At 39.9% G+C, this 20,172-nt stretch overlaps 1 protein-coding gene across 1 annotated transcript in view; it reads left to right on the top strand.

Annotated features, from left to right (window-relative positions):
- Nucleotides 1-20,172, top strand: part of si:dkey-106n21.1 (solute carrier family 23 member 1) — a 46,012-nt gene that overhangs the window by 14,194 nt on the left and 11,646 nt on the right. Inside the window, exons 4-10 of the mRNA XM_037105796.1 lie at nucleotides 3,385-3,537; nucleotides 9,288-9,445; nucleotides 11,043-11,226; nucleotides 12,186-12,367; nucleotides 15,279-15,396; nucleotides 17,415-17,571; nucleotides 18,822-19,075. Of these exons, the coding sequence (XP_036961691.1) occupies nucleotides 3,385-3,537; nucleotides 9,288-9,445; nucleotides 11,043-11,226; nucleotides 12,186-12,367; nucleotides 15,279-15,396; nucleotides 17,415-17,571; nucleotides 18,822-19,075 (1,206 nt within the window). The remainder of the gene's footprint in view (nucleotides 1-3,384; nucleotides 3,538-9,287; nucleotides 9,446-11,042; nucleotides 11,227-12,185; nucleotides 12,368-15,278; nucleotides 15,397-17,414; nucleotides 17,572-18,821; nucleotides 19,076-20,172) is intronic.

Below are 20,172 nucleotides of genomic sequence, written 5' to 3'. Positions count from 1 at the left end.
TACACTCATATCTCTGGTGTCATATGAGGAACCAGACCTATTTTATCTATAAGTTTTCACTGAAATCAATTTTTTTCCACTGTGTTCTGTCTTTCACAAGCACACATGCTTTGATGTGTGGAGGGATGTCCAACTGAGAGAACTACCCAGTATGAGGGATCAGCCCTTGCTCAAGGGCTAATCGGCAGCGCTCAGGAGGAACTACTACTCCTCCTCAGGCAACCCTCCAGTCCCCAAGCCAAATTCCTACAGAGTGAGCTGGTGCAATGCAAATATGCACTGCTTGAGGAAAATACTTTCAATTGTACTTTAAAATATGCACATACAATTAAAGCTTCTATTAGGGTTTTATTTGTAGATGTGTGTAACTATACCTATATCTTCAATACTTCGGTCCCAATGGGTATTACCAGTTAAAACAAAGGATAAATAAATGTAGATAAACTGAGACGTAGCTCCCTACAAACATGCCAGGACATATGGAAAAGTATGCAGAACATGGCTTTTTTGAAATGCATTTATTTGTTACACCTAATCTTGTATGTCTTCACATAATCTTCCACCTCTTCCAGGTTTAAAACACCCCCCTTAATAACTCTACTGACCCTCTTACCCTTCAGACACATTCTCAGAAGAGTTTGAGCAAACCCTTCGGGAACTGATTGGTCTCATGTGGACTATTTTAAGAGGGAACTGACCTCTTTGCATTTGAAGAAGGGTCAAATCATAAGATTCAAAATATTCAATACAAAAAACAGAAGGCAGAAGGTTTGTGGTTCCAAACAGATTGTAATGAAGGATGTTTTTGACATACGAGGTTTGTGCGTTACATTGCAGCATGAAGTGTATATAACCACCGGACCAGATATTCTTACACTTCAAACAGGCGCATCCTCAAAGGTGTTTGTACAAGCCCGCAGGAAATGGATCCATCCCATGTGGCCTGTTTTTTAAGGAGTTGACCTCTTTACATCGGTCTCACATATCACGTTGCCTTTAAAGATCACGCTGTATGAATAATCATTGATACAAGTCCCATAAATACATCACAGTTACACACTTCACAAAACCTTCCCAATCATAACCAAAAATAGTCTTTGGCCCATGGAGAAATAATCCTCAGGATCAGTGACAGATGTGTTTCTAGATGGATTCTTTAAAAGTGATCACACTTCTATCTCACAATCCACTGACAAATGCCACCAAACAAATGTCAAGGATTTTACATGTTTTGAACTTTAGGTTAATCAATCAAGTCTAACGTTCGGAGTTGAAATCCCTCCTCTGCATGTTTTTTCACCACACTACTAGGAGTTATTAACTGGTTATAACACGGTCCCAGTTCAACACTAATGCCTCTATTTTGCGGGTTAGATAAGTCCTCAGGATGAGTCTCACAGCCTGAGGAAAGAAGCTGCTCCAAGATTACTTTCTAAATCATCAGATATATCTGTAAATCTTCTATATTGGTATCTCATTTGTCTCTCTTAGTGAGATGTATTTCTCTTCATACTAAACCTACTAAGTCTTTCTTTGGGTAGTCAGAACTTTCAGTGTTGCAAACCTGAAGACCAGACCACACTTGATACACATCTCTCGATGATTCATTGTGTGCTTGATCTCTCCCAAATGAATGATATGGAAAATAAGAAAGTGTGTTTCCAGGGACAAGGGCTCAGGTTTCAAGGTTTCACCAGAACTTGTCAGAGTAAATCAAGGTGAATCTACCGAAGGTTAACTGCTTGGCCTCTGACAACATGTACAGTAAAGGAGTTGCATGTCACATAACTTGTAAGGAATTTTACATCAAAGTGTCGACTAAATGATAAACCGCCACCGCACAAATGTATGTCACCCCAATGGGAACAGAACCTCTGGTGCTGTTGGTGCCCTGTCCCAGACATTTGAAAAGCGGTAAGGTCCAGACCTCAGTACAACATATCCCTGCATTTTCCCTGCTTGTTAATAAAACTTTACCCCCGCAAAGATTTACTTTTCATATTAGGGGTAGCTGCTGCATCAGGCTGCATTTGGTTGCTTTATTAATTTCACATCACCCTGACAATCATTACTAGATGGATACAGAAATTGCTTTTTACTTCAGCTTTGTGTCAGGACAGTTGGTGTCTCACAGGCACAGAAGGCACCCTTTGCATTTGAGATGCACCTGGCAATATCAGGTCAGGGTCGAGTGCTGTGTTACACCAACCTGTCTCACTCCCAGCTCATCAACTACAGCAACTTGTTCAGTGGCCTTATGCTCTATATTATGACACTTTACCTCCCCCCTAGCATCAATTTGGCACATGTAGGGCTCCGTGAACAAGTTAGCAATTATACCTACTGTGCAACTTCTGGTCGGTCACACTTTCCAAATAATTCACGTGTTATGACATAATGACTTTTGTACTGTTAATAATGTTTCAAAACAGTCAGGGTTTGGTAAGGTTCAGGCACCAAAACTACTCTGTTAGGTTTCAGAGAAGATCATTCTTTGGGTTTAAATAACTGCATTTAGTCTTGTAACTGTAACTATGTAAATGGCATTTAGCAGGGCACCCACATAGCCAGAGTAACATCACTTATGCACCAACTTACTAACTAAATTCTAAAAACAAATCACTCTTGACTCTTGGTCACAAACAGGATGTTAATTCTGGTCATTGGAGAGAAAGTCCAGCGTGTGACCCATCCATCAACCCCCAGCTCAGGTTTTTTTTATGCCACCAGAGGATCACTTAAAGAAGTGATGATAGAGGGTTACACACAGGACATTCACCCAGGAGATTGGTGTTTGTGTTCAATGTGAAACAAAATGTCTTTTTCTTTCTTAAACCTAACAAAGTAACAAACTTCTGTTTCCAGCCCAGTTACGCCGATAAACTACTGAGAGGTTACGTTTCTGAAAAACCACCATACGTTCACATTTATGGGAATTTCATCGCGCAACATACGTCATTGTCTTTACAAAAACACACACAAGACTTCAAATTGTCTGGACCACCAGAGCAGTTCAGTTTTAGGCACCTTCATCTAAGCATCTTGACAGGCTTTTGAAATGATGGCCTGTATCGCTGTAACATTAATTCCATTGTGTGTGCTCAGTATTTATGATCATCTAAACTAAACTGAACCAGCAACTTTAGATATAAGATGTCTTTCCCAGAACCACACTTAGTTTTCATGGGAAACCATCAATAAACCCCTTGGCTCTATGATAATCTCTGGCATGTGCAATTCAACAGCGAGTGACTGGTCAAAGTTCTGTTTTCTGGAAGTTGGTGTCAAAATAGTCTAGATGGAATTCGACCTTAGTCATGAGAGAATGTTGTTTTTTGTTTGATGTTGTGTGCATAGATGACTAATTGCTGTCTTCCTTGAAAGGGCAAAGACAGTGATGAACAGCCACAGCTGACAGTTGACATTGGCGAGCCACAGACAGAGGCCCTGGAGGAGACGGTGGACAAAGGTGTAGATCTGGTTTACTCCCTCAATGACAGGCCGCCGTGGTACCTCTGCATTCTGCTCGGCTTCCAGGTAAAGTAATTATCTTTTGTTATTATCTACTGTGAGAGTAAATGTTGTAGAGGCCATTTTGGTATCCTCCCTAAACTGAAGATCACCGCAGGAATCGTTATTTAAAGCTGCTTTAGCTGCTTTATTTTAAACAAAACAAAGCCAAAACAAACACAACAGACAGAACAGAAAAAAAAGCCCTGACAGATTGTTGGTATATTAAGTTGCTGCAACATAAGCATTCAATTTTAGTCATGTCTCTGTCCATCATTACCGGCAATAAAATCTTACATTGTCACATCCCTTCTGAACAAGCTGGGTGGAGGATAGCGCCTGAATACCATGGAGCTGACGGAAACATAAGAAAGTGGGAGCAGTGCCTGATGTGGTATTTCTCTGACTTCGAACCTTATTTTACCCACCAGCATTTCCGCAGTGATGTTTTTTAATCCATTTTGAAAGATTTAGCTTTGTTTGCTCCAAAAGAACAGGACTGCATTTGTTCCCGAAAAGTGATCCAGCAAACTTGTATAAATCTAATCAAGTGGCTCTTGTTGCCAAATGAGGGGCGGAAGCTAACATTTTCTCCTCTCAGCAAAGGGCCTGCTCCCTCACAGCGATTACCCACGCGCAGCTACATTTATGGGTTCTGAAGTGTCAAGTTATGTGATCATCCATATTCGAATGTCAGCATGTTTAACACTTGTAACAACTTAAACATGCTGCAGCACTTGAAATGTTTGTCATTAAAACCCCCCTGATGTTGAAAGGTTTTTAAGCAGCTGTCACTCACACTACAGTCAGTAATGCACAAGGATTTGATGCTGACATTAAACCTGACAGGCTCTGATCAAGCAAGAAGTTATACTTGCAAATCTCACAACGGAGGGGGGATTTTTTTTTTTATTAAATATGGGCAATATACAGGTCAGTGCACAGGGAAGAAAAAAGGATATGGATGAGAATAAGTCTTAAGTCTTACCCGTGGGTGCTTGAGCTTACGTAAGGAAATCAGAAGACCACGAGGTCATGAGTTTTGTTTCAGAGCAGAGCAGCCATGACATTTGAATCATGCAGTAAAATTAGTCACAAAGGAGTTCTGCAAAATGGATAAACTCTGAATTGCTGGTCATGATTCTGCAATTTAGATATTTTTTGGGTGTAGTATTTTCAGTATTCCAGAAAAAAACAAAAAAAAGGTTTGAGGATGAGCAAAGAGCACACTGTGTTTCAAGGGTATATTCCCTCCATCTGGGAATATGAAATGAGGCTGATGACAGACAGCTGAGATGATTAATCTCACTGCTTGGTTTTCCTTCATTTTTTTGTTGTTATTTATGCTCATTTCTTTTATGAATACAGACAGTTATTTGCAGTAACATAAGAATGTTTCATGTTATTCATTAGCACGTGGTGTGACACAACATCTGGATATATGTAGAGATGAAACAATACTTGGCTCTGGAACAAGTTTTTTCGGGAGCATCATGGTGTTGATGATTAAAAGATCAGCTTGTGAACACGCTCGGTTCTAGTTTAATACACAAAGCTGCTAAAAATGGAGAAGAGGAGCAAGGTTAACTGTTGGTTCCATCATTTTTACAGCTGTTGCAACCTCTTTTTCCACAGGTCCTATTACTTTTCCACAACCTTTCAGTTTTTACCGCCCCAGCACATCTTTTTGTCACGTCGCTGTTTTTACTTGAGCACGAACTGTTTCCTAGAAATCAGTGTCATGACCTCCTGGAAAGTAACCATGTCATTTTTCAGGAAAGTAGCCCAAGCTGCTGAGGGTTCAGGCATCCCAAATGTGAATATCTGCTGTTTCTGCTTACTTTTTTATGACTGTAAACTATCTTCATTATGGAGAAACGCTTTACACTATTTACTGACGTTTTGTTGTTCTAAAGCAATCAACAAACAAGTTAGGGATTCGTCAATAATTAAAATAAAATGTTCGACTCAACTTTTTTATGAAAGAATAACATGTTATTTATTGCTGACTGGAGCTACTTACAGCCACCAGCTGCCATTAAGTTAAAAATGAGCCATTGCCATGCCACTTACATCATGCTTTCCTCTTATCTGATGCTGTTATCGTGTCTTGACAAAGTTGCGGCACTGTTTTTGTTGCAAAGAAGAATAATGACCAAAGCATCTGACTTAAAACTCAGCAGATGACAGCAGTCATAGGGTCAGGGTCTACAAACAAAGGTTAGCACTTGTTAACGTCTGGGGAGGCACGTTTCACTGGGCACTTGTGAAACCGTCCCTTTGAAACGGTAAAAACATGAGAGGAAAAGTCTGATGGTTGACTGACAGGCCACATGTGTCCACGTTACTTGGGTCAGCTCAGTGCTGAAACAACAGCCTGGACATCTGACATGACACAGTTTTTTTTTTCTTTTTACTTAATCACATCAGTGAGTAGCACAGGATAAATCTGCAGGATTGCTCGATTGCTCCACACAATTTACTCAGCACCTACTCCGAATGTTATTGGGCATGCCACCAGAGTTACCAGGTTGTGTTCTTCCTGTGTTTGATTTATATTTGACCCTGATACCTCTAGAAGGCTCAGTTGCTGTTTCCTGCATCTGACCACACTATAGACTTGAAACTATAGACTAACACTATTGCTTGAAAGCATTAATCTGTAAGTTCTTAATTGCCTTTGGTTTAGACAAACCACAGCAATGATGTAAAGGGCATGTATTTTTAGCTGCGGTCACACTTTTTATTTTTTTATTTTATTTTATTTTTTTATGACTAGTAGTCCAGATAGAAATGCCCTCTCTCAATTCTATTTGGGAAGACTTAATTCCATTTAAAAAGGGTGATTTATAATTGAATCATATCATTTAACCATAATCCAGAAATGTGCTCTATTCATTTTGAAAATATCAACAAACTCTCTGCCCAAGGAATCAAGCACAATGACTTGGACATACCGGGACTTGATATGGCAAAATTCTGTGATGATTTTAATAAAACATTGCCAATGTTGGCCAATAAGCGAGCCATCTTGACAAGGATGACATTGAGGCCACAGAAAGCTAGACAGTTCGATCAGAACACAAGAGTCAGTGTCCTGTTAGCAACTGAGCTCAGCTACACGTGGTTGATAACTGAACACCTCGTTATCTTGGAGAGCTTCAATTCCCTTTAAATAATTGAAGGGTGTACACAGAACTTTGAGGAGTAAAGCTTTGGGAGTTATTGCAGTTAATGCAGAAGCAAGAGGCTTGGCAGTAGTGTAATGGTGATGATTAATTTTTAAAAACCCCAAGGACAAGTACCTGTTTGATTATTGTCAAGCACATTGGTAACATTAAAGGGATAGTTCGTGTTTTTTGAAGTGGGGTCATATAAAATACATATCTATAGTCGGTCCAGCCCAGACGTTCAGCTTCGTACTGCAGTGGACGGAGTCCAGATGCAAAGCAAATTTTAACCACCTAAAAAAAGGCCCACTTAAAAAAAAATCTATATCAGTTCAAGTGTACGTTTTATAGAGAAAATTCACAGCACTTTACATCGCCGTCAGACCGCCATTTCTTTTGGCACTACATTTCCTCAACCGTAGAACCCCAGTATCCCTTCGCTGAAACTCTGGCCCAAACAGGTGATCTGCGAGCGGCAAAGTACAGTGCGAGGGCCATTTAGGCTAATGTGTAGGGATACGGATACGGTAGGGAACATAGATACATACTTTATATGACCCAACTTCAAAAAAACCTGAACTATCCCTTTAAGAAGGAATAGAAATTGGTCCAGTGTCACAATCATTAAAAGGAGATAAGATATATTTTTTTCAGTGAAAGGTTTTGATTAATATTAAGAACATCATGTTATTTGGAACGAGGTCACATCTGCTATTTTATAAGCTTGTTCTGTGTCTGAGTCATGCCTCCCTTCATTATTTGTTAGATTTAGGGAAAATATTACTTTTTGCCACAGTCGGGTTGTACGACATACTTAAAATACATGTTTGTATAAATATGTCTGTGACCGTTGGAGAGTACCAGCAACTGGACCTTCCTTGTGATGTCAGAGGTAGCCACCCAATCATAAATATGGCTCTGAATAAGCTGTTTGCACAGATGACCTATAGGTCTAAGGTCATTTTTCAGGGGAGGATTGGCTGTCAAAACAAGGTGAGAAATAATACATATAATGTGACAGGGCTTCTGTCAATTTAAGAGAAATATGCACTTCAGTCTGTTTCCAGAGGGAGTCTCCCCTTCATTTTCCACGGTCATTAAACTGACCGTAACCATATTCCTCAGACTTACGGGAGTTGCAAGTTCAAGAATACCACAATAAATCATGTGAGGTCCTATCAACATCTGCCTTCCATTTATTTTTTTTTCTTTTAGTCAACATTCTTTAAAATCAGTGCTAATCCCTATTATCCCCCAACCCATCAGCACACACGTACACACACATGGGTGGAGCGTGCCGGACACTTAAACCGTGCATTTGAGCACTATAAGGTCAAGATGTTCAAGAATATCTTAAACAATCCCCTGTTTACAAAGTGGTGTTGGCAGATTTATTATCAAATACATACAAATGTAAGAGCTAAATACTTTCAATCATTTCTCATCATACAGCCTGTGCTGTGTCAAGTAAGAGTGTCATAATAATTTCAAGCGGAAAAAATTGAGGATTTGTTATGTAAAAACTAAAAAAGTTTATACTGTTTGATGATTTATTTATTTATTATTTTTGAGTGAGTGAGAGACGAACAGAGAAATAAAGAAGTGAAGGGGAATGCAGACATCCTGCAAAGATGACGTCCTGTTTTTCTCAGAAAGTTATAAAAAAAAGCTGCGTGTATGTCTGTTAGACAAGCGCAGGGCTGAGACTCTGCAGGGGCAATAAATGAATGAATACCTTAACGGATGATTAGTTTTTGCCAGAGGGGGAAATTATTCTGCATTCTTTCCCAAAATGAAATGTAGATGACGTTTGAAGTATTCATTCATAAAAAAATGCAGCTGTAGCGTAATAATTTTGTCACTGACATTCTTTAAAACGCACCAGAAGGCAGGAAATAATGTCAAAACTCAAATTATTGAGGTCTCAAGGTTGGCAAGTAAGCAGTCATGACAATCACTGTCAAGTTAACTGTGGCTTTGGTTTTCCAATCCCAATTAAAACTAAACAACAGCAAATGAAACATGACATTATATGTATTATTCTCGTAAAGGAACAGTGTTGTGGGGAAAGGGGTGCTGTCTTAAAGGGAATGACTCACAAACTGTTTGGCCGTTTATGGTTGGAGGACACTCTTGGAGAACGAGTTTATATTCATGTCGACACAGAATTGAGATCATGCTCAAATTTGAGACCACACGCACTCTATCAGCCACTATGATCTGGCATGATCTCCTGTGCCAAGTTTTTATGACAGATGCCAAAACCTTTCCTCCTAAACTGACCTACAAACAGTTGGTTCTGGTTACTGAGTTTGGGCAACACTCCCACTTTGATTCTGGCTCAGAACCTTTGTTGCATGTCATCCTTCTCATGTTTCCTCATTATCCCTTCTGTCACTGTTGCTTCAAGATTCCAATGTGGCGAAAATATTTGTGAATTTAAAAAAAAAAACAAACAAAAAAAACACCTGATTTGCTGCATTAAAGAAATTCTGTGCTGTTCTGTTCTATTAAGAACAGCTCATTTCATAGGAAAAGAAGAGGTCGACATCAAATTGATGTGAGTAAAAAACATTCATTTTACCCGTCCACTCTCTGCCTCCACAGCATTATATCCTCGCATTCGGCGGCATCATCGCAGTCCCGCTGATCCTGGCCGAGCCGCTCTGCATAAAGGACAACAACGTCGCCAAAAGCCAGCTCATCTCCACCATATTCTTCGTGTCGGGGTTATGCACACTGCTGCAGACCACTGTCGGTTCCAGGTAACAACCCCCTGATTCTGCCCCCCAGTGAACCATGAAGTGCCATGCCACATAGAGATACTGACTTAAAAGTTGTCTAATCTTATATGTGTGGAAAAACATCCTGCTAGCATGTGAACTTGTGAGGTTCTCTAGGGTTAGGGTTTTGCAAGCTCATGCAGCGATGCAGTGGTTCACGTGGACTCAAATCTGTCAGTCAGTCCAACTCTGGGCTCCACATGACCTAGTGGAAATGAGTTTTACCCTTCAGGATCAGTCCTGAATTAGTTGACTCAGCTTCATTTGCGGCTTTCCTTTTACAGTAGAGATGTGACATTCTAGGAGCTGTTTGGCAGTTTGAGAAGAAAATCCTTGTGAAACTAATGCATCAATCTTTATGCTTCACCACGGAGCAGCTGCCTCCCACGCACACGGCACAGAACAATACAGCGAAGGGCTTCACACACACATTCCTGCCCCTTCAGCGCTGCTGTAAGACCGAGCAAATAGCTAATTCTTTTGTTTGAGTTCTCCGCCCACGCAGCTTGGCTTAAAGGGACAAAAGAGGGATCCCAGCAAAGATTTTGACATTGAATAATAAGGATGGTAAGCTGTATTTTTATTGGACTTTTCAAACTGTGAAATGAAGGGGCTTTGTGAAACAAGAGGATATATAAGACTAACTAGAATCACAGCCTTGTGGTTTTATGCCTCTGTGTACCAGTTGAGCTGCTGTTCCTGAGCTATGGCATTGTATCACGGCCAGAACATTTGGCAGAGGTCACAGTGACCTTTGACCATCAAATTCTGATCAGTTCAGCCTGGAGTCCAAGTTGACATTTGTGCCACATTTAAAGAATGTTCCCTCAAGATGCTCCTGCAGTGTGGTGCTCTTGGGAATGGCACTCCATGAGGTCACAGCAACCTCGACTCATAGGCAGACCGAAAGGTTAAGCTGACCAAAGCAACAACATTTTGTCAACATAGAACCAAGCTAAATTCTGACTGCCAGGTCTTTTTTTTTTTTTTTTTTTTTTTTTTTTTTTTTTTTGGCAAATCCCGATTGTAGCCAGATCAACTGAATCCTAATCCAAACCACTTTCTGAAGAGGTTTGAAGAGGTTTTCAAATTAGATGTCTATAGATGCATTTCAGTCAGGACAGTCTTCATAATTAAAAAGTTGCTCACTGTGATTCATTATGAGGTGAACTTTTTAAACTGGTTTGAGCTTACCTGTAGCACAATCAGTGAAACTCACTAACTCTAACTAAAATTATGAGGGTTAGTCATTTATTTCAGTTCCTCCCATAATATGTACTCTTTCCCTTCCCAACATGTGTTATTGTTTTTTTTAAATGCTCCTCAGAAGAAGAACTACTGTATCTGAATGGTAACTTCCCTGCTAAATGAAGCAACAAAAAAAAACAAAAATAGCACTAGTTGTTCTATTGTTTTGCTTCCTGGCTGGACAAAAGCAACCTGCTCATTAAAATCCTCAGCGCACCCTTGAGGCTCATTTTGAGCAGATCCGAGTCAACCTCGTCTGCAGAGACCTGACCTCATTTGCTCCAGTGAACTCTAACCTAATCTGACCTTTAATCCCGTCACTGACTTGCAGGTTACCAATCCTCCAGGGTGGGACTTTCAGTTTCATCACTCCAACTCTGGCCATTCTCGCTCTGCCAAAGTGGCAATGTCCGGCCCCGAATGCACCCGTGATGCTGTCCATGCAGCTTCAAAATGGCACCAGTCCACTACAGGTGGAAAATTCTGATGAAGTCTGGATGTCACGGATGCGCGAGGTATGTTCAAAATTCAGCCAGGAGATGATTCTCAGTACCCTGTACCTCTACGGGGAATCCAATCGGCCCCCTTAGCAGCGTTAATGGATTTAAGGGGAATGATGAAGACCTGTATCAGTCTGTCACACCTTAATGTCTGTATGCTGACAGAGATATGACATTCACAACATTGTGCTTATCTCTCTCTATGTGTGCATTCAGAAAGCTCACACAAATCGCATGCCTCGGTTCACGTCCAGTGGCCAAACCAAAGCTATCTGCATTTGATTTGAAACTCAGTAATCAAGTATCTTTCTCTACAATTGACAGCTTCAGCGTTAAGAGACTGGGTGTGGGTCAGGAATCAACTTTAAAAATTGATTTTGTGAATTAAAGTGTATATTTTTTGTTAATTGAAAATTGTGTTTAAACGTTAAGATTTGGGGTAAAACTCAGAGATGCAAGGGTAGCTTTTAAAAAACATAAAATAAATAAAAGTAACAAAGGACCATTAAAATTTTAATATGCAGAAATGCATGGTTAAAACACCTACACGCTTTTCACTTCTCTGCAATCAGGGAAATTTAACAACAGTATTCCAGTTCACAGACAAAGACAAAAGGAGAGACCAACTGAAATAGGTTGGTCAGACCACATGGACTCATGAGAAGTGAGTGTTTAGACCTCTGCTCTGAAAAAAACCCTGAAAAAATTGAAACATAGGTGAAACTGTGGGACCAAACAACACTCAAAAAAAAAAAACTGTGCTCAAATGTACCACTTTCTCATGCACAAAACAAAATATGTTGGACAAGAATGACAAACCCATCTGTCGTGGTGGATTTATGATGGTTAAAGCTGTTTTCCTCACATTTTTTTCCTTGCACGTTTTTATCTTCCTCGTCACTGCGATGTTCAGTTGAGTACAAAGAAATGGCTTATGTGTCTGAGTTGTGTCCCGCTTCACTTGTCGTCCACAGATCCAGGGAGCCATCCTTGTGTCCTCTCTTCTCCAGATTGTCCTGGGCTTCTCTGGCCTGGTGGGCCTCGTGCTGAAATACATCGGCCCGCTGGCTATCGCTCCCACCATCAACCTCATAGGCCTGTCTCTGTTCATTGAAGCTGGGAAGAAGTGTGGAGGTCACTGGGGAATAGCTGCTCTGTAAGTGGATGGTGTTTTACACCAGTGTGTTGCACAGTGACAGTAGGTGTGTGTATGTAAGGGATAATGCCCAACAAGGTGTCCATAATCAGGAATTAATGGACGACGCGGAGGCAACTGTCCGACACGCAGCAGAGGTCCATTAATTCCTGATTATGGACACCTCGTCGGCCATTATCCCGCTTATACTATGGTCACTTGCCAAAAAAAAGAAATTTAGACCATTAATTTATATTTTCATGCGTTTTACAATCAAAATATAAAGTTTTTCACAAGCCATAACTAACTTCCCCTGGTAACGCATGAGGGTTTGACTAATACCTGGAACAATCATTACCATCCCCTAAGGTTCTTATGCAACAGAAACATTGTTCACTCCTCCAGTAAAGAGGACGGACCTTAGATACGACTTGGCATATTCTAGTCTGCTCAGCGATGAGCCAGAAAGCTAACGCTATGCTAGCAAGATTCAAAGTCAATAACATTGCGTATGGTTGACAAACAGTAAGTATAATTTGACGGTTTAACAACAAGACTAGCTAGCTAACCAGTCATGTCATTGTCCCCAAATCAATATCAAGATTTTCACGAACAAATGATTGGTTATCGGTTAGCTTATTCGGAAGTGTAATTTCTGCAGTTTGTGTGTTACAGTCGCCACCCTGTGGTGTTCAGAGGATAAGGCACTGAAGGACTGACGGATTGCACTCAGTGTTGGAAATAAAATATTCAGATTTTTTTTCATGTGGATAGGCCAACTAGTGCATTAATTTAGAGCAGTAAACAGACAGTTTGACTGGAACTACTTAGTAGGTGTCCATATATCAGGGGTTAATGGACACCCTGCAGCCAATCAGAATTGAGTATTCCCCCAGACCATGGTATAAACTATGATAATATCTACATTAATGATCATTTTGTGATGTAAAGCCATTTCCCTTAATAAATCAAACATTTAGTCAGTCTGACACTGACCTTACATTACTTTTATAATATACACCTTTACCTGAAGTGATCCTCGATTGTCCTCAAGCCTAAAGGAACAATTCACCCAAAATTGAAAATTCAGTCAATGTCTACTCAGCCCGATGCAGATGGAAAGTCAGGTGAAGTAGCGTAGTCCATATTTTTTAAACTTTCTTTCTTTTTTTTTTTTTTTTTTCTCCAGATCTACTTCAGTGGTTTCGGAGAATGGTGTAACGCTGTTTTGCTGTGATGTTCCAAAACTGTTTGACTGAATGTTCATTTTATCCTTTAAAAATGTTAAAATATGTCAATAGATGTTTTTCCTGATCACACCAATCATGCTTTGGAAATGGACTGCTTCATTTCCCCGCACTCTCCATGTCTTCTATCAGACTGGCAGAGGCTCAGAATCTGTTGTTTGATGGCAGAGTTGAATTACAGCCACAAGATGTTTGCGTCTCAGCTCCTGTAAGCTGCCGGTTATCCTGAACAGAGACTGCTGGGGAGGAGCAGGGCACTGAGGCTAAGACGGATATGACTGATTACCATCCATATATGGCACCGGGAGGTGGATGTGCTGAGCCCTTTTAAAACCCGCAAGGATCACTCTATGTAATGACTTTAGTCTGCATTATCTAGAGATGGCGGCGGTAAATTAAGACAGATTTCATGGGGCTGGGGCAAAGGTAAATGAAAGGAGAGGTCATGTGGAACAGTGAGTTGCAGTAGTTGTGGAGATTAGGTGGATTTAGAGAGTGGACGTGACTGCTTTGGTTGAGAGACAAAGAGGGTGGAAAACAGACAAGGACCAAATGAATGATCATGCAATTAGATTTTGTTGGAGTACGTCAGCAGGATGGGTGGAATGTATGGGACTTCTCTTTTTGGCTATAACTTGACCTTGTGTTCCTGTATCTTATCTATATCCTACAAAGTATCCCCAATAATCTTATTAAATCAATCGAGTATTGTGATTTTGTCGTTGCTTTTAATCCCATTAAGCTGTGGGAGAGTTATGCAGTCCAGTACTCACACACTGTATTCTGTCCACAGTACAGTTCAACAGAACCACAAGCTGCAGCCTTCGAAATGACTGTAGAGTTAATGTTGGCAAGAACGTTTCTGCAAACCACAAATATGCTAAAACTTCACATTTCTTTATGTTGCTACTTTATGTTTATTCTGTTTCAGGTTTTTTTTTTTATTTCATCTTATGACAATGCTGCACTTTTGCTCTGGTTAGGTTTAGGTACAGAAACCACTAGGCTAGGGTGAGGTATGATATGATATGATTTACACAATTTTCAAACTCAGCAAACCATTCAGTGACCCCTCATGCTCTCTGCATGGGGCACAAGGGTAGAGACCAAGCCAAACAGGACTGAAAAAAAAAACAAATCTGATCATGATCACTATTTCAACTACAATGCAAGTTTTTGAATTTAAATTTAAGTGACTTGCTTATTATGTGGAACACATTAGCGCGGTGGGACACAGAGGGTAACTCATTATTAAAGGCTTAAAGAGACCTTTCCATGTATTGACCAGGCTGCAGGCTTTCCCACTGAAGTAACATGCACCATGACACTCACCTGAATAATATGTCACGCACAGGATGCAGTGTTTTCATGCACAGTGTGAAGTGCTTCATGTGCAGAATGAAATGCCATTGAAAGGCAGAGAATTGAGTAAAGGGTTTACAACATTTAAATGACCACTTTTCATACACTTTAACTGTCACTCATAATCCTTTCCACGATGGCTTGCCTCATGTGGGCATGCCAGTTGTGTAAAGTGGCATGTGCACACTTGCTGTGAACCTCCTAACTGTGATGTATGGAAGCCGCCATGCTTAAGCACAATTATATAAATAACTGTGTTGGGGCCGGGCCCTGAGGGAACAAGCTGTGAGTGACATATTGCCCTTTCTTGTGTTTTCCCACAGCACTGTCTGTCTGATCCTACTGTTCTCGCAGTACCTCAGCAAAGTTGATGTTCCAATGATTGCTTACAAGGATAAGAAGTGGACGGTCTTCCAGTATCCGCTCTTCAAGCTCTTTTCCGTGAGTTGCCAACATTATCTAGGTGTCATTAGTTCTACCTGTCATAACATTTTGAAGTTAGAAACGCGTGCTTCTTAAAACCTGCATATAACATCTTTTCCTAGCTTCAAAATTACCGTAAACATTTGAATGAAACACTTTGATAAGTCACCCTGCCAATCCAGTTTGCAAAATCAAAGATAGATTTTTAATTAAGACATGTAATTGAGTCAGATGGTCTAGCAATGTGTCGGATAACCCTTATTTGTTCAAAAGAAGGGCAACTACATTTTTAGTTCAGTTCAGTGTTTTAATGTAAAAAAGAAGATTTAAAAGAACTGTAAAAAGAACAGATGTGTACATGTGTCAGGTGTTCCTATCTCTGTTTCTTGAGCCTTGGTGATATTGTTGCTTTCATCTTATATCCGTGAGACACAACTGTTTAGTTGATCAGCATGGACTGGACAAGTTGTTTAAAAGAAAACAGGTTTATTTGGCCTTTAACAGTAATATCCTCATGGAATCCTGCACATGTGGAGTGCCCCTTTTTCTGTTCTATTAACACACAAACACCAGCCGATGTGGCTAAAATAAATGAATACTGATTTGTGAGAAAATTACAGGATAACATCCTTTTTCTATTTCATGTTTAGTTGTCTTTTCTGGGCTTGTGCATGACTTCAAAAAACACAACCTCTTTCAAAGTCTTGTTGGAGATTATGTGAGCCCCATTTTCTAAATCCTTCAACTATGACTGATTACAGTTATTACCTGTCAGGTGGACACCGCCTGTGGTGAGGGGAACATTTATAAATTGCTGTTTTTCAAAGGATGGGCTTCAGTCATGCACACATGATCTTTTTAACATCTGCCCTCCACATTGATGCTGTTACATACCAGCCATGATCCCCTACTGGTCACTGTCAATCACAATACATGGCTATGCTAAATGACATGATATACTGTTTAAAGATAATTATTTACATTGTGCACTTCAATCACTTCTAGAAAAATTGTTTATAAAAAAAAAAAAATGTTTTTGCTAAGTTCAACAACAGCCAGAATTGATATTGTTTGCAGGAGCCCAGAGTTTATACATGCCAATGAAATGCCAACTCACTGGATAAAGATTTTAAAAAATGAAACTGAATACAGGTGCTCCTTTTGACAGGAGACTTTTAAGTCCTTTTGGCTTCAGGGTTCAGTTTTGGAATGTTTTTGTATGGCAGCAAAACATTTTCAGAGAAGGGCTTCACATCTGGGGAAAGTTTTGAAAAGAACTAACACTAATAACCTTTAAGGTCTTTGGATCCTATGGTAAACCATGTTATCATTAGTTTATATTATCCATCATAAAATTAAGCCATGCAAAGCATAAAAAGCTGCACGTGGGATTACAAATTGGCATGAAAAGAACCCACCTATATGAGGTTAGTCCAATTCGTTATTAAATGGCCATATAATGCATTGGCATATTGTAATCTGGCACATAAATCATATTGTTTGTGTAATTTGTAGTTTTTCTTGCTTTTATGGATCTCACTCAGTTTATCTTCCTCGTGTGTCAATATGACATCAAAGCAGAAATCAAGTAACTCAGTAACACTGTTTTCTGGCATGTTTTTCTGCCCTTGAGCAACTCCAAGGGCCCTGCATATGATAAAAGCATTCTTGTCCCCAACTCTTTGCGTCCACGTAATCCTCGTACGAATGCAATCAAAAGTGCACGCAGGTGTGTTGAGTGACGCATGCAAGCTGAGTTTGACAGTACAGTAATAGAATGAATTACAACTTTTCAAGCCTCAACAAATATGATCTCCATAAATCAGATAACTGGCAGGTATTGTTGCCTCTGTGGCCTATATGAGGCAAGGTATGTAAGTTAGCATCATACTTAATGTCTCAAATGTCTTCGAAACATGCAGTAATAATGCCTCACCAAGGAGCTGTTTACAGATTTCGGCAATGTATGTTGTAGTTATGTGTTGATGTTGAGCTAATATGTACTGAGACACTCTACATCTGATAACACACTCTAGGCTCTACTCGGGATGTGCGGTGGCTGGCTGGTCTGCTTCTTGCTGACCATCTTTGACGTCTTTCCATCAAAGTCCGATGAGTACGGCTTCTCAGCCAGGACCGACATCAACATGAATGCTGTGACGAACTCCCCCTGGTTTCATGTGCCTTACCCAGGTGAGCGCACAGGTGTCATTTTTTAAATTGGCTCAAACTATACTTTTAAGTTTGTTTCAACATCTAATTATGAAGTACATGTTAATTGTGCATTGTAATGGCTATAGAATAATGGAATCATATGTGCATAGAATGGTTCACTGTAAACCTTGCTTTCACTATGTTGTTTTGTCTGCCAATAGGCAGGAAATCCAGCGATCCAGTCTGTCTGCTTTCACTTATCAATTATATATTCAACAAACAAATAAAGTCTTTTTATCCTTTGCTGTTGGTGGTAGTTGTAGGTAGTACAATGGAAATGATCCAGTGGTAATAATACTTGGGGGAGAGGAGGTGCCAACTCCAACTCCTTTGAAGTATATATTACTTAAAAGGAGTAATTACGCCACATAAAATAACGTGATGTGTAACCTCTCAATCTGTCAATTATTGCTGTGAAAAATAAATAAGAAATATTAACAAAGGACCCTAGCTGCCAAAAGTTGGTTGGAAACTTGTGAGTATCATTTTTCCTACCATTTACTGAAGTTGTTTTCCCAGACACTTAATTTAATGTTTGGCAAACATCCAAAAACTGGATACAAGATATTTTGTAGTTTAGCTGAGGGGTTGCACAACTGCTCTTTAATGATCTGCCAAAATGCTGAATGAAAATGATCTGCTCTGCTTTAACTGGTACTTATTAAACAACACATCTATATTTAAACGGTGGTTGGAACAAGACCACAACAATTTACTCTATACTCACAAAAAGGCCATGAAATGATGGAAATATTGTGTCAAAAAAGAAACAAACTGATCTGCCAAGGAACAGACCTGGAGGATTTTGATTGCCAGTAAATCTCACAGATATCTGAAAAGTACTTTTGACTGGATACAAAGACAATATTTAAGTGCTTTAATGTGCTTATATTTAGCAAACAATACCTTGATTTTGATATAAAGCTGTGTGTTTAGCAATTATATGTCAAACTCAGACCAGCTGACATTTAAAATGTTCACATTTTGATTTGATTTCACTTAAAACGCTTTTTTTAATTATTTTTTTTGGATCATCATTAACGTCAGCTGATGCTTACACAACAAAGCTGTCCAAGATAACTCACTGGTATCAGTCATGCAACAAAACATGATCAGTGGATACCCACTCACCTCTAATATAAATCTGGTTTGATGCTATCCATGTGTCAACATTTGCTTGGTATCTGTTCATGTATGTTAACTAAACCATACCCAATCTGTACCCATAGGTCAATGGGGTTTGCCCACAGTGAGTGTATCTTCAGTGTTGGGTATGATGGCAGGCGTGTTGGCATCTACCATGGAATCAATTGGTGACTACTACGCTTGTGCTCGCTTGTCCGGTGCCCCTCCCCCACCAACTCATGCCATCAACCGAGGTATCGCCGTGGAGGGCATTGGCTGTATCCTGGCTGCACTGTGGGGAACTGGAAATGGCACCACCTCCTACAGCCAGAACATCGCTGCACTTGGCATTACCAAGGTACACATCTGCTCTTGTGCTTTACAAGCCAACGTTTAAGCATTTTCGGTTTGTAAGTCCAGTTTGCACTCCGCCTTTAGCTCTGTTTTTGTCTGCACCAACTAACAGGAAAAATATATTGCCAATTGAGCTGCTTAATATTCCACTTTCTTCACTAGGGTAATTGCTCTCATCAGCCCGATTTCCAACAGAAGTTGTTTTAAGAGAACCATACAAACCCAGTGCAGTCAAATGGCAAACATTACATTACAACAAGTAAAAAAAAAAAAAAAAAAAAAAATTTCTCAGATGGTGCATTGCTTCAGCACCCTTTTTCACATTGTGTCTTGAACGCTCCATTTTTGCTACAGAATGTGACATCTCGCCTCTCCTCAGTCTTTGGTGAGAGCTGCACATAAACATTACTTGAAAAGCAGTATATAGCCAATCAGAGGCAGAGTAGGGCGGGTCAAGGTAGTGTGATCTAAAATAATGTATCCGACAGCAGCAGCAACTGTATGCTGCTGATGTGTCTTATAATACATGTATAAATATATATATTAACGTAACACCTATTACATAGTGACACACATAAGTTATGGAAGTAAAAGCTTGACTCCAAACCAGGCATTTCAAGCAGTGCAGGATCAGTGTAACTCCCTTTGGTGTGGGCTTTTTCACTTTGAAGAACCTGTTGAATGCACAAAAATGCTGCATAACACAATTAAGGAAACACAAAACTAAAAGGCATAATATGAGCTCTTTAGTGGTTAGAAGAGGGCCACTCTACTGTAAGATGCTTGTCACTTCCTGCATGTGTCAGTAAAGGCCTTTAAAGTCTAGCAGAGCGCTGTGATTCACTTGTTGTCTTTAGTTCTGGTACATTGCAATGAAAACTCCAGTGGACTCAGTGAGTTCAACCCTGTAAGAGGGTCACAGAATGCTTTGTGATCTTTATTATAAGCTCTGTGCATACGGAAGATCGTTTTAAATTATCTCATAATTCTCATTTTCATTTTTGTCGTGTCAAATCCAGACTTCAGCCACAGTCACACTGTAAAAGCTCACTCATGTGACATACTCGGACATTATGCACACAGTTATGTATTACTTAGTTC

Source organism: Acanthopagrus latus, chromosome 8, assembly GCF_904848185.1.
Source record: "Acanthopagrus latus isolate v.2019 chromosome 8, fAcaLat1.1, whole genome shotgun sequence".
Lineage (NCBI taxonomy): Eukaryota > Metazoa > Chordata > Actinopteri > Spariformes > Sparidae > Acanthopagrus > Acanthopagrus latus.
This window is presented reverse-complemented; position numbering and strand designations above follow the sequence as displayed.